The sequence below is a fragment of the Pseudorca crassidens genome, chromosome 1 (genome assembly GCF_039906515.1).
Source record: "Pseudorca crassidens isolate mPseCra1 chromosome 1, mPseCra1.hap1, whole genome shotgun sequence".
Taxonomy (NCBI): domain Eukaryota; kingdom Metazoa; phylum Chordata; class Mammalia; order Artiodactyla; family Delphinidae; genus Pseudorca; species Pseudorca crassidens.
In genome coordinates, this window is record NC_090296.1 from 94213900 (window position 1) to 94229516 (window position 15617).

Below are 15617 nucleotides of genomic sequence, written 5' to 3' on the forward strand. Positions count from 1 at the left end.
AACCTGCAGTCCTCTTTGGCTGGGGATCCTGCCTTCTTCCCTGCTGTGTCTCAGATGGACAGGAGACAGTTCCACCCATTCCTTTGGCAGGGCTGAGTTCTCTGGGTAGGTCCACCTACTTAGTGAAAAAAGAACCTGCTTCTAGAACCATCCATCATACTAGAAAGCGGTCCTTCATCAGACAAGTACACCAACACAGGCATCGAGGAGGACTCTGTATGTGAAAATTCGGCTACAGCTGGGCTGCTTGCTGCCTGGTGGCAGGTGGGCAGGGAGGAGCCTGTCGCCTGTACCTTCCACGGGCACTGCCTAAATGACCAGTGACCTCCCCAGCCCAGATGTGCACAGGGCATCACTGTTCTGTCCTCGGGACTGTGAGAAGGGGCTGGGCCATGTTTGTCAAACATGGAGACAGGGGCTGACGTAACTATTCCCTATTCCCCGCTGGACATCCTTCCTGTGAAGTAATTTTGAATACTGGTAGCTGAAGAACTTAACAGGATACTTTATACTGATGTTGACATGGGAGCCAGTTGGGGCTGAATGGCCACAGCAGGTTCAGTGACCACCTTTTCACACCCTCGCACCAACCATCTCTGCTAGAGAGAGGCCATGGGGTGGGATGAACCATGGGGCTGAGCTAATATAGTATTTTTGCATTATCATCAGATACAGGAGAAGCATAACAGGACAGGAGGTGATGATGGAAGGGCAAATCTCTTAAGGTGGTGTCCTCCAGACAACGTTATAAGGCATTAAATATTTTGTGTGAAAGCAAGGATTTGAGACATTCAGAGAAGGCGGTCACAGTGTCTATGAACTAGCTCCCCACTAACCAGGGGAACAGGCTCCACACTATACGTTCTACCCCAGGGGCTACTTTCCCTTAGGGTCTGAGTGCAAAGCTCTTACTCTTCATTGTCGTCTTCCTTTCAATCCCATTATTCCTAACACTGTATCTAACTCCAAGGAATTTGATTTTTGAATCACAACTCCAAAACTTCTTATTTGAAGGGTAATTTCAATTTATTAACAAACCAGAGAAAACAGCACAGAATGACTGTGAAAGACCAAGAAAGATGGGTAGGGCTTCATTCTGCCCAACTCTCCTGTGCATGCCAGCATAAACCTTCCCTGTGCCTCCCGGATGGTGCCCCTCAGATGGGGAGAGGCCAGTCCTGCAGGGGCAGGGGGAGCATAGTTCTTCTCTGCTTCTGCATGATGGGTGGGAAACTCTCTCTCCACTCTCCCCCTCCCCACCCCAGAAAGTTTCCCTCTGCAGGACCATAAACCTGCACATCTAAGACCTAAAAAACATAGCTCTTGAAAAATACTTTTCCAATTTGCAGCTATACTTTTTCACACCTTTGGATTCATTTTTATTTTGTTTGAAACAGCACATCTAGAGACAAATTGCAAACCCAGCCCATTAGAAACTATTGTTCTTTTCTCTGCTGCTTGATAGTCTAGATCCAGGTTGATCCCTGCCACATGCCAAAGAGAAACTAGTTAGACCTTTTATTAGTTTTTAAAAGCATGAACATAATCTCATTTGATCCTCACAGCAGCCCTGGGAGGTAGGCAGGTGGGCATGATGGTTCCAGGATCCAGAGGACAAAATTGTAACTGATGGAGCTGGGAACCAAACCCATGTCCTCTGACCCCTGGTCCAGGGCTCCTTCCATTCCACAAGATGAACTGGGCCCACCTAGATGAGTAGGGCAGCTTTTCTGCTTAGAATAGATGAGATGTCCTTTGGGCTTGCAAACAAAGGAGATTTTAAGTACAGACCTCAGCAGAGAGCTTAGGTGATAAACACACCTGAGCTCAATCTAGCATCAACATCAGAGGGATGAACAGGACAGAACACGGGCATCTTTGACAAGGGTTTCTTCTTGTTTTCCTGATTCTCACCTGGAACACGCTGGGTGCTGTAACATGAATGCAGCCAAGTCCAGGAGGAGGGAAGGCATTCAGAGGACTTTCTCGTCTAGCAATTTATTGATTCCTTCACAAATCCTCTTGAGGTTGGGCCTACAGTCTCCATCCAGGCTATAAAGGGTGGAGAGGAACTCCATATCAGCAAAGTGGTTGAAGACATGGTTGATGCGCCCGTGGCTCCGGGGTGTCAGGTGTCTCTGTACCAGTTCATGCACCAGGTCCTGGCACTCATGTAGGAGCTTGGAGAGCACATTTCTATCGAAGGTGTATTCTACCTCATAGAAGCTGACGATTGTCATGGCCGTCTGGTTCAGTTTCTTCCTGAGCTTCTCCACGATAACAACCTCCTCCTGGCTGAACTGGTTGTTCCGGTAGAGGATCCCAATTTTGATTGCCACCTTGATTAAGTCTTTCATGATCTTGTGGGCTTCCTTCTTGTTGTGTGTGTGCTCTTTGGTGACTTTATAGAGCTCATCAAAGATCTCGCTGCTGGTGTCATCAATCAGCATGTTGGCCACAGTTTTACTGGCTATTTTGCTCAGAATCTTCTTCTGGGCTTGAAGGGCAAGGTTCTTTGAACTAAAAACATCAGGACCTATGGTAAGAAAAGAAATAAAAGTTATAGAAATACTGGAACTGTTTATTATGTTTCTACAAGTGAAACATACTAACTTGAACTTACGTTCTTACAGCAAAAATTCATGCCTTCATACCCCACGACTCTTTTATGGAACCCCACCCCCAGCCCGGTTACTCGACTGTGCTTGCCACATGACATGCTTGTTTACCCTCTTGAACCTTTTAAATTGTGCTCTTTCCTCTCTAGACGTGGTCTCCTCATGTCCGGGCCAAATCTCATGCTTTTGACTTACTTCATGCAAAAAGCCTCCTTGACTCTATTTGCTCACGAAGAACTCCCTACAATGATTACTGCCCAGGAAACTATTCAGTTTTGCAAATTTACAGAAGGAAATTATTGCTTAATGATAAGAACGTAGCACCAATGCCAACCCCATTCTTAGGACAGACCTGGGTGGTTGATCATGGTAGTATTTTTTCTTTTCTTTTTTTTTTTTTTTTTTTTTTTGCGGTACGTGGGCCTCTCACTGTTGTGGCCTCTCCCGTTGTGGAGCACAGGCTCTGGACGCGCAGGCTCAGCGGCCGTGGCTCACGGGTCCAGCTGCTCCGCAGCATGTGGGATCTTCCTGGACCAGGGCACGAACCCGTGTCCCATGCATCGGCAGGCGGACTCTCAACCACTGTGCCACCAGGGAAGCCCCATGGTAGTGTTTTTTGACTGAGTCTCAGAATTCATATTTCATTGAGTCTAAGATGTATTTTTTTTCATGTTTGATGTCTTGGAAATTGGGATGTGTCTTATAGTCACTGTTGCGAGGTGGTAGTTGTGCTGTGGTTGCATTACCTGTGTGTGCATCAGTTTACACAATAGGAGACAGATTTGGAATAAGTCATGAGTACTCTTGTAAGAAATGTTGCTCACCAATGTTCTCGATGGCACACAGAACCACATTTTGTGGGAAACACAGACATCAACAGTTCCAAGCAAAGATGCTTCAGCTGAGTACAGAACTACCCTGAATGTGAGGAAGCTTAGAAAAACCAAAGCCACTTTATTTCCCCGTTACTTTCCACTTTATGAACGAATGAGAACAATATATGTTAAAAGAAATAACACTATGTACAAGTAAGTCTAAAAGGGATCTTTCAATAAGTATAAAATTAAAATTCTAAGCAATAAGAAAGCAACCATTTGCAGTTTAATTGGCAGCATTTTCTTCTTTCTTAAGAGCATAAAAGGCATCTTATAATCGATGGTGTCTTAGATTGGATCGAACACTCCATGAAGTCACCAGTTAGCTGGAACTGATATTTGACAGTCAGCAGTACGTGTGTGCATCGTTCTTATCTTCCCAAGGACATTCAAGTCGCTGGAGGACAGAGACAACATCTCCTACAGCACTTAGCTCAGTTCTGGGCACAGGGATGGAATGGTGTTTGTTAAGTTAAATGCCAGAATAATACTGCAGAAGAATAAATTTTCCTTTGAGAACTGACGGCTCTAGGATCTCTAGAGTTTTTGTCCAGTGCTCTGTGGCAACATGGAAGTGACAGGCAGCATGGACAGACAGGTGGCCACACATACTAGCTTTTGCAATCCTGTCTGGCCCCTCCCCAACTCATATCCCACCCCCTCTGCCCACCTCAGACCCATCCCCTCAGTGGAATGCTATTAATCCCTGGTGCTTAGGTCTTGCAGACACGGACTCAGTTAACACTTAAACACAATTCAGACATACACCGCAGCACTTCCTCCACCTGCATATCCCCTATGGACTGACTCCCTCCCTCCCAGCCCAGCCTTGCTCCCTCGGCCCTGGGTCTTTCCAGGACAGCTACTTCTGCTAACGGACCTCTTCCAGATGTAAGCTGCAGGGTCATGGCCTTGAGTGGGGTCACTAAAGTGGGATCAGCAGAACTAAAGCAGCAGGCACCACGGGTCTCCCACAGCCCCAGGAAGCTCTCTCCTAAAAGTCTGAGACCATAGACTCTTTAAGCAACTTTGGAGCAAGTGACCCTGATACAGCCAGGATTTTCCCTTCAGCTTCAGTGTGAAGGGAATAAACAGTAATTCTTGACTTTTCCTTATGGTGAGATTTATGCCCTTCCAGAGTTTGAGACAAATAATATTTTTGCCCGGTCTGATCACCTACCATGGTCACCCAGACCTTTGTGTAAATAACCTTTGTTCCAAAAACATCAAATTCCTCCTCCCCAAACAAATATTTACCAGCATTAAGGATGTTTAAAAGATTGTGCTGTATGCTTTGAAATCAGTTCCACAGGAGAAACTTAAAGACTTTGAGCTTTGGCCCTGTCACCAAAATAAGTATATGCCTCCTTAGGTGATTATTTTGATGGGAACAATGGAATCTAGATGGATCTGTTCTGGAATATCAAAAATTGAGTCATTTCTTTGTAGACACAACTCCTAAAAACTGCTTGAGAAGAAGGTATTTGAAGAGGTTCTCTGGAAATGCAGCACACACGCATTTACACAGAAGCAACAGATCAACTGTGTGTCCACTGGAATGTAAGCTCTGTGGGAGCAGGGATTTGTGACCAAGCCCCACTGGACGTCCCAAGCCCAGGGCATTGGTGGCCCACGGCAGCTGTTGTTGAATGAGGAAGCACTGGCTCTGTGCCAGGCACTTCATGGCTTTAACCCTAAGAGCTGGGTGAAGCTGGTGTTTTTAACCAAGGCTTCCCTGCTAGCCGGATTCCAAACCCTGCTCTTTCACCACCAGCATTCCCAGAAGTTTTCTCCAGAGCAGTGGTCATCACACCTTTTGCTGTTACAGCCCCATAAGAATTTTGAAAAGCTAGTACCTCCTTGCACATTTTTTAACTTGACAGCAAGTATTTTTCACCTTATGGTTAAATAGTTAGAATTTCTAAGTAGATTAAATGTCTAGATATTATAAATATTGATACTTTAAAATCAATGTGTTAAATTATTCTTTTAAAAGTGTCCAATGTACATACCACATACCGCAGTGATACAACATCCATTATTGTCCGTTTTAAAATGACAGGAGCAAGCTCTCCTTTAAAAATTAGAGCTGTTGCCATAAATAAGACAAAAAGACAACCCTCAGAATGGGAGAAAATATTTGCAAACGAAGCAACTGACAAAGGATTAATCTCCAAAATTTACAGCAGCTCATGCAGCTCAATGTCAAAAAAACAAACAACCCAATCCAATAATGGGCAGAAAACCTAAATAGACATTTCTCCAAAGAAGATATACAGATTGCCAGCAAACACATGAAAGGATGCTCAACATCACTAATCATTAGAAAAATGCAAATCAAAACTACAATGAGGTATCACCTCACACCGGTCAGAAAGGCCATCATCAAAAAATCTACAAACAATAAATGCTGGAGAGGGTGTGGAGAAAAGGAACCCTCTTGCACTGTTGGTGGGAATGTAAATTGATACAGCCACTATGGAGAACAGTATGGAGGTTCCTTAAAAAACTACAAATAGAACTACCATACGACCCAGCAATCCCACTATTGGGCATACACCCTGAAAAAACCATAATTCAAGAAGAGTCATGTACCACAAGGTTCACTGCAGCTCTATTTACAATAGCCAGGACATGGAAGCAACCTAAGTGTCCATCATCAGATGAATGGATAAAGAAGATGTGGCACATATATACAATGGAATATTACTCAGCCATAAAAGGAAACAAAATTGAGTTATTTGTGGTGAGGTGGATGGACCTAGAGACTCATACAGAGTGAAATTAAGTCAGAAAGAGAAAAACAAATACCATATGCTAACACATATATATGTCATCTAAAAAAAAAGGTTCTGAAGAACCTAGGGGCAGGACAGGAATAAAGACGCAGACGTAGAGAACGGACTTGAGGACATGGGAACGGGTAACGGTAAGCTGGGACGAAGTGAGAGAGTGGTATGGACATATATACACTACCAAATGTAAATAGATAGCTAGTGGGAAGCAGCCACATAGCACAGGGAGATCAGCTCGGCGCTTTGTGTCCATCTAGAGGGGTGGGATAGGGAGGGTGGGAGGGAGATGCAAGAGGGAGGGGATATGGGGATATATGTATATGTATAGCTGATTCACTTTGTTATAAAGCAGAAACTAACACACCATTGTAAAGCAATTATACTCCAATAAAGATGTTAAAAAAAAATTAGAGTTGCTACATTATTCTTTTTTCTCCTTGAAATTGTATCTCTATTCTATGACATTCAGAAACTTTAACTTGATATCTGTTTTTATGCTTGAAAATGTTTTATTTGATCAATCCGTCATAATTCTCTATAACCAAAGGATCCATACATATTGAAATTTAAATTAAAAGACAATTCCAGTGATCAAAATCTCCAGTCCTTAAAAAAATTCCTTCTGGAGTGAGTTATCATTCTGATTATTTTGGGTACAAGTATTAAACTTTTGATAAATACTAAACATAAAAAATAAAGTTTTAATGGAAATGCACCTCCAAATGAGATGGGTAGGGGCAGGTTATGGTGCTTTGATTAAGACAGGCATCACCAACACCAAAGCTTCACATCATCCCTTTGTTTGACCAGGTTTTCCAACCCAGGAAAATGTATTTGTTGCAATAAGATTCCTTATGGGTGGGAACCCCATGACTGAAACAGTGGAAAGAAGGAAAGTTCACCACCCTGTGACCTCAGATTTTTGCTCTGACAGATGAATTTAGAAGAGTATTGCGGCTTCCTTGGTGGCGCAGTGGTTAAGAATCCGCCTGCCAACACAGGGGACACAGCTTCAAGTCCTTGTCTGGGAAGATCCCACATGCCACGGAGCAACTAAGCCCGTGTGCCACAACTACTGAAGCCTGCACGCCTAGAGCGTGTGCCCCACAACAAGAGAAGCCACCGCAATGAGAAGCCCTCGCACCGCAACGAAGAGTAGCCCCTGCTCGCCGCAACTAGAGAAAGCCCACACGCAGCAACGAAGACCCAACGCAGCCAAAAAAAAAAAATTAAATACATTTATATAAGAAAAGAGTATTGAAGTGAGAAAGAGGAATTGGATTTATAAATCAGTTCCCCCAAAACTCTCCTCATCTGCTCATCGCATGGAAAGTCTCTGGTCTCTCCGTGGTGCGCACACCAGTTTGAGTCCTGCTCTTTTGTAAGAGCAGCAGCATTCCATGAGATGTTAAGTGGTGTTCTTTGGGGGATGGGGGTGGGGGAGGGGAGTAAAGAGGTTTTTTTTTTTTTTTAAAGGTTATACTCCATTTATAATTATAAAATATTGGCTATATTCCCCATGTTGTACAATATATCCTTGTAGCTTATTCTTTGCATAATAGTTTGTACCTCTGAATTCTCTACCCCTATCTTGCCCCTCTCTTCCCTCTCCCCACTGGTAACCATTAGTCTGTTTTCTGTATCTGTGAGTCTGCTTCTTTTTTGTTATATTCACTAGTTTGTTGCTGTATGTTTTAGATTCCACATGAGTGATGTCATACAGTATTTGCCTTTCCCTGACCGACTCATTTCACTTCTCATAGTACTCTCTGAATAAAGTTTCTTGATCAAATAAGTTTGGAAAACACTGGGTTAAGCAACATTAAACAGAATCTTGTAAGACTTTAAAAATATTTCTTTAATTGATTAGGGTGTTTTATCAACTGTCAGAGAGGCGTGGGTATGGTAGGCAGAATCATGGCCCCCAAAGATGTCCACATCCTAGTCCTGGAACCTGTGCGTGTGTTACCTCATCTGGTAAAAGAGACTTTGCAGACATGACTAAAGTTAAGGATTTGGGGATGGAGAAATCACCCTGGATTAGCCAGTGAGCCTGATGCAATCACAGGGGTCTTTATCAGTGAAAGAGGGAGAGAGAGTCAGAAAAGGAGATGTGGTGATGGGAGGAGAGGATCGAAGGGATGTAAAATGGCTGGCTTCAAAGATGGAGGAGGGAACCACCAGCCAAGGAACGTAGGCAGCCTCTAGAAGCTGAAAAAGGCAAGGGAACAGATTACCCCTAGAGCCTTCAGAAAAAATGCAGCCCTGCTGACACAATGAGTTTCAGACCTGTATAACTCATTTAGGATGTCTGACCTCCAAAGCTGTGAGATGATAAATTTATGTTGTTTTAAATCACTGAGTTTGTGGTAATTTGTTACAGTAGCTCTAGGAAACTACTTCAGGTGAGTAGAGTGTGGTAAAGCATTTCTCAGTTTTATCTGGTCAGGAAACTCTGGTTTATTCGTTGTTGTTTTTTTGTTTTTTGGCGCACTGCAAGGCGTGCGGGATCTTAGTTCCCCGACCAGGGATTGAACCTGTGCCCCCTGCAGTGGGAGCACTGGACCGTCAGGGAAGTCCCAGAAAACTGTGTTTTTTGAGTAGAGTTACCAACTGCCCTGATTTGCCAGGATTGAGGGGTTTCCTGCATGGTAGACTTTCAGGGCTAAAACTGGAAAAGTCCAGGCAACTTGGGACAAGTTGGTCACCCTATTCCTGAGCCACTAGTGATACATATTATCATTGACCTAAAAAATGAAGAACAGGGAAGTAACAAAGGAAAAATTCCAGAGGGAGGAAGACGATACATACCTAATATTGAAGATCCTATCATCTCAGCAGGGTAAGCTGTATACTCTTGTTGCCACACTTATTTTTTGCGGTACGTGGGCCTCTCACCGTTGTGGCTTCTCCTGTTGCAGAGCACAGGCTCCGGACGCGCAGGCTCAGCGGCCATGGCTCACGGGCCTAGCCACTCCGTGGCATGTGGGATCCTCCCGGACCAGGGCACGAACCCGCATCCCCTGCATCGGCAGGCGGACTCTCAACCACTGCGCCACCAGGGAAGCCCCCTTCTCTACTTTTAAATTCTAGAGTCAATCTGAACTTTTTTGGGGGAGGTCTCTTTTGGGCCAAGGTTTCTTTTGTCCCTTGGTTGCTCTGCAATTATTGAGCATTTACTATTTGTTCAACTCTGTAAGAAGTGCTATGGGGGACGTCCTCCCCACCCCCAATATTTAATTGGGTGCTACTCTGAATATTGTCCTGCAGGGAGGAGAGATATAGACAAATGAAACAAAATACTTAAATATGTGAAACAGCCCAAATTGGCATGAGTGAGAACAGCTGGGGGAAGCTCTATGGGCTCTGAAGGTAGACTTCAATGTGGATAGGTGGGGATGGCTACAATATCAGGAAGTGGTTTCTAAAGTTATCCAAACAGGCCAGCAATTTTCCCCCAATCACAAAGGCCTTGGGTGGTTTCCCTCATATGTTCTCAGCTATTTCTCTTGTAAAAGAACATGTTATTTACCTACAAAGGGACTTGAGGTACAAGCTTCTATGGTGTGGGCTCAGGAGGGTCACAGGTATCAAATCTCTGAAGCCCAACAATCAAGAGGCTAGAGCAGAGGAATTACAGATCATCAAATTATAAGGGAAGCTTTAACAAAAAACAACAAGCAAGTAGATTCCCACACTTACTCCAGACTGTCAGTATTAAAATCTTTAGGAGTAAGGCCAGTAATCACAAGCTCTCTAACATTCAGCATGATTCTGACATGCTGAAGGTAGGGCCCACTGATCACGGCATGCCCCAATGTGTATCTTACAGAATACTAGTCCCATCAGATGTTCCAGGGGAGAAAGTTTTGTGGTGAGCTAAATGAGTTTGTAGATGACTACCCATTGTGGCTGGCTTTTCATGGTGCGCCATACCAGGTAGCTTATTAAAGGCTCTGAGAGGTCCTGTAGTAAAGATACCTGTATAGTTTTGTTATTTATTTGATGAAATAACATCAAGACACCAATCTGGTCAACTCTGACAACTCCCAGGGGGAGGGCTGGAGAGCCAGTACTGTTTCCAACACGCACACACGATTTAAGGGAGAGTGTGTGCACTGAGGGAGAGCTGGGTGGGGCAGACTTTTTGTAGATGGAAATCTTGGGCTTGTTTCCTTCCATCCATCCTTCTGTCTCCACCTTTTGCAGTTTTGCAGAGGGACCATGTTGGTGACCCATCAGGGAGAAACACTAGGGGCTGAGAGGAAGAGTGTGAGCTTTGGAAGCCAAAGTCAGGAGTGCAGTTGGGATACCTGGGGAAACAGGCCTAACTGGCATGCACATGTTTGTTTGTGGGAAACACCGGGAAGATCTAGGATAGGTCGTGGCAAAAACTATTCTTTTTTTCTTGCATACAAGCCTTAAGAAGGCTCTTTTAGCCAGCAATGATTCTCTTAACCATTTTTGAACAAAAGTTCCCATTTCCCAGCCATGAAAAGTAAGGGATTGTTTACAGTAGCTTAGAATCTCTGAGAATGGAAATAAAAATGTGATTATGCAGCTATTATTATGCAGCTCACCTAACTAGCACAAGGAGAGGAGACTGAGGAAGCTGCAAAGTTCATCCTTGTAGGAAAAAACAGGGGCTTCCTTAAACCAAATCTGATGGAGGAGCTCAGATGAAAGGATTATGGAGTCAGTGCTCTGAGAATAAGCACCCTTGGAACATTACAAGGAAAGAAAAAGTACCAGAACTATGTTGGGAAAATGGCGTGACAATGGGAGTGAACTAGTTTGAAGAGAGAAAGCAAAAGATAATTTAAGTGGGCCCTTCACTGCATGGAAGAATGCTGGGGCTAGTCTGAGCTGAGCTTCTATAAATGATGTTCAGCTGTAGCACAGGTGATGTTTCCACGTTTCTAGAAAACACTAAGCTCTCCCGGATGGTGAAATGCCAAGCTGGTGGTGATAAACAGCAGGAAGATCTTATCAAGTCAAGGGTGAGTGGGCAGAAAAGAGGCAGATGAACTTCAGCATGGTAAGGGCAAAGTAATACATTCCAGGAAATATAAATGATAGTTATGAAAGATGACAGGCTCTCAGCTGTCAGTTACAGCCCAGAGAGGAGCTTTGAGCATCAAGCCAGGATGGATTGTGGCAGAGAGGGGCTAGGGGACAGACTCAGCTCTTCTCTCCTTACTCTCAGGACTTGGTAACTTCTCTACCTCTGGTTAAGGAGTGTGTGGAAAACTAGCATATGAGGATGGATAGCTGTTTCAAAATTATAAAGTTATCTGTAATAGCACTCACACAATATCACTTCACTTCTGTAAACGGCTTAGGATAATGGCAAGGAAGAGAGTTAGCTAAAAATGTTAAGTAGAAGTTAGGGGTGGAGATGGTACCCTGAGAAAAACAATCTGTGGTGCTTAATAAGCACCATCTGTCAAAGTCGAAGGTCCAGAGTACAAGGAAGGTGGGAGGGGAGTCTCCAGGGCATGGGGAGGGGAAGGCCTGGGCAAAGGGTGATTTGTGGTAGTCCAAGTTTCTGGCACTCAATCACTTACACTTAACTGTTGGAAATAAAGTTCAAGCAAGCTTCCTTGAGACGGAGCAGCCTTACAAACTACTTTGAATGTGAACTTTCACAATGAGCACCTATCCTTCTGCTCACCTGCACAGGCACCCAGAAAAGCTGATTGGGCCAGTCATGTCCCTTAAGCTCCATCCTTCACAGCCAATAAGGGGCCAGGAGCCGGGGGAGAGTAATACCCTCCCCCCTCCCTTCCTGCTTCATGGTGGGTTCTCTGGATGAATGATAAGGAAGAGGTTGGCTCTGGGGGTGAGGTGGTCTGCAGGATGGGATATCCATGACAAGGATACAACACCTTCTAGAGAAGACATTGCCTCTGCTTAAGTTCTAGGTCCCTATGTAGCTATGGGGACAAAACTATTAAGGAACCTTAAGTAGTTTTTTGAAATGTAAACCTAACACTGTTAACAGTTTCCAGAAAGACTAACTGAGGTGTTGCATCCCCAGTGGAGTCAAACTGGAGAACATTTTCCTTTGTATACTGCCGGAGTATTAAAGAAAAAAGATGGCACTGGAGGAGGTACAATGAAGTGAAACGGTCAAGGGATGGTAGGATCTTTGAGTTAGAGACAAGCAAAATCTTGATCCTTCCCTCCCCCCACAGAAAATGATCAATGCTTGGCAGCTCATGAAAAATGCCTTTTAGGTCTAATCCCTGTCATACTTGAATGAGATGGCATTTTCTAGGCTTAAGAAAGGTACTTTGGGATAATTTAAAAGGCATCACAGTAAAACTTAGATGACCTAGGAGGGATGGGAAATAGACTTTTCTGACTGGGGGTTAATCCAGCACACCCTTGAGGCTTTCTTAGGTTTGGTCTCTTCCCCACCCTCCAAGAGAGCCTTGAGGACATGTCCCTTGGGCTCACCCCTGATGCTGAGAAGATCTGAGGTCCCCAGATTTCCACTGCCTGCAATAAGAAGCAAGCAGCTTGTGGGTCCTGTGAGTGGGTCACCGTGACTTGAAGGGCAGCAGCTTCCACCAGGCACTCTGAGGGCGTGTGCAAAATGAAAACATTAGAACCTTTATTTCTGTTTCCTTGTTTTCTAATGAGATGGGTTAAGCTTTACTAATATTTAACATTCAGGCTAACCTTGGGACCCACTGGTGTGTGGCATTCTAAGGAAAGAGGGGAAGATCCCCGTTTCCCGGGGATGGGGGAGTATTTTAGTGTGTCTCTCTTGTTTGTTGCCTTTCAGCAGTTTTGATTTTTTTTGGCATCTGTTTGCGTGTGCTTGGTTAAACAGACTCACTGATTATATTATTTAGTTCTAACTAAACTAACCCTTATGAAATGGACCAATGATTTCAAAAGATTCCTGCAAGAAACAAAACTGAGGCCTGAAGACAATACACTAATCATGCCAGCACAAGTAAATGGCAAGAACATGGCAGAGCTGACGATTATCCTCCTCATCGTAAGAGCTTTTCTGCAGCTAAATTATAAGGTAAAAGTACTGATCTAGTCAGATCAAACAAGAAATGGGCTATAAAAATTTCAAAAATTCTAATAAGATGATTTGAAATATGGACTTTACACAATTTTACTTGCTTCGAGATATTCCCCAAGGCAGTAGGAAGCCACAGCAATTAGCAAGACAGACATATTGTGATTTTGATCTTAGCTTGTCCTGTGGGTGACGGGGAGAGGCAATAAGGAACAGACTGTGTGACTTTGGGGGAGAGGGATGCGTCAGGGGTGATGCTGAGTGCTTCTTCTAGCTTGGGAGATGTGGGGTGGGGAACATTAGGCAGCACCAACTGAAACAGGCATCTGGGAGCATGTGTGGGGAAGATGACTTCAGTCCTGAGTACGCTGAGTTCGAGGGGTTCCGGGGGGGCATCTAGGTAGAGATGGTCACATGAGCCTGTACAGTAGGCACCTCCAACTCAACGTGTTCTACCCCGAGCTCCCCATTTCCCCATTCAAACCATGTCCCTATCCATCAAGCAGTTGATGGTGAAAAGACCTAGTTTCCCTAAATAATTAGCCAATTAAAGACGCAGATGTAGAGGATGGACTTGAGGACACGGGGAGGGGGAAGGGTAAGCTGGGATGAAGTGAGAGAGTGGCATGGACATATATACACTACCAAATGTAAAATAGCTAGCTAGAGGGAAGCAGCTAGCTAGAGGGAGATCAGCTTGGTGATTTGTGACCACCTAGAGGGATGGAATAGGTAGGGTGGGAGGGAGACACAAGAGGGAGGCGATAGGGGGATATATGTATATGTATAGCTGATTCACTTTGTTATACAGCAGAAACAAACATACCATTGTAAAGCAATTATACTCCAATAAAGATGTTAAAAAATAAAAAGATCCCGAGGGATAAACAGGTTATTCCTTTAAAATGCAAATTCCTACTTCAGTGGTTAAAATGTACTCTCTGTTCAAAGCTTGCTGGGGATCAAGTTAGTCAATCACACGATAGCCCTCCTAGGGCTTCTCTCTCCCCTTCGTGGCCCACCACCAAATCGCCCCTCCTTCCCCACCAAGAAAATGGATTCTTTTAAAATGAGGATAGGAAGTGAGAGGCAGGCTTGGGTACAGTAGGATTGGGGTGGAGAGTGGAAGGAGGAAGGACTGAATTGCTAGAGACAGCCAAATGCAGGGGAGGGGTGTTGCATTAGCCAGTCTTCACCACTTTGCATTCCCCTTCATGTGGCCAGTCGTCCTGCCTCTAGCTCGGGCTTGGGTGCCCCTGAAATCTTGCCTTTGGGTCAGGCCTGGGAACAGGCACAGAGTTTTGCTTTGCCCTGGGTGGCTGCTCAGTCCTAGAGATTCATTCATCCAGCAGTCAGGAGTGAGGATTTGAGTGTTTTGGGGGGACCAGATATGATGAAATTTCCTAGCTAATACTGGATGTTTTAGGGTGCTGAGAAAGGACATGCAATAGTAGACAAAACAGGGTGTTTCTTTTTTTTTTTTTTTTTTGCGGTACGCGGGCCTCTCACTGTTGTGGCCTCTCCCGTTGCGGAGCATAGGCTCCGGACGCGCAGGCTCAGCGGCCATGGCTCACGGGCCCAGCCGCTCCGCGGCATGTGGGATTTTCCCGGACTGGGGCACGAACCCGCGTCCCCTGCATCGGCAGGCGGACTCTCAACCACTGCGCCACCACGTAAGCCCCAGGGTGTTTCTTATAGGAAAGCAGATTCAGATCATTGTGACACCTTACACTGAGTAATTACACTTTAAAACCAGCATTTGATGACATTCAAGATGAAGACTCTTTTTTTTCATTTCAAAAAAATTTCCTGGGCCTTGAAATAACATCGTTTCAGGTAAAGTGAAGAAATGTTGGCAGGGTCAGCTGTAAGACCTTCCAGCTCATTATCTCATTTTGTCGTAGATGCCCCCAATCCACCCATCCATTCGCACTGAGGGATTCATAGTTCAATTAATAATCATGTCAGAGATAATGTTAACTACTGAGCACAGATTATGTACCTGAGGTAGTATATACTATGTATTTGATCCTCACAAGAGGTCTGCAAAAGAAAGACTGTAATAAGTCCCATTTTATAGATAAGGAAACTGAGGAACAGCAGATTTAAGTAATTCATTCAAAGCTATGAGGCTAGTAAGAGAGCTGCAGTTGAGTCAAATCAAATCTAGACAAAGCCTGCAATCCTTGCCTTCCTGCATCTGCTTTTAGAAGATTTTCCCTGGCTCCCTAATGACTGTGATTTCTCACTTATTTGAGACATTAATTATGCCTCAATTAAAATTCCT

General features: G+C 44.4%; 1 protein-coding gene across 1 annotated transcript in view; it reads right to left on the bottom strand.

Annotated features, from left to right (window-relative positions):
* Positions 1-1352: 1352 nt before the first annotated feature.
* TNFAIP8L3 (TNF alpha induced protein 8 like 3) overlaps positions 1353-15617 on the bottom strand; it is a 40133-nt gene continuing 25868 nt past the window's right edge. The window contains exon 2 of the mRNA XM_067746965.1: positions 1353-2536. Within this exon, the coding sequence (XP_067603066.1) occupies positions 1974-2536 (563 nt within the window). The 3' untranslated portion in view covers positions 1353-1973. The remainder of the gene's footprint in view (positions 2537-15617) is intronic.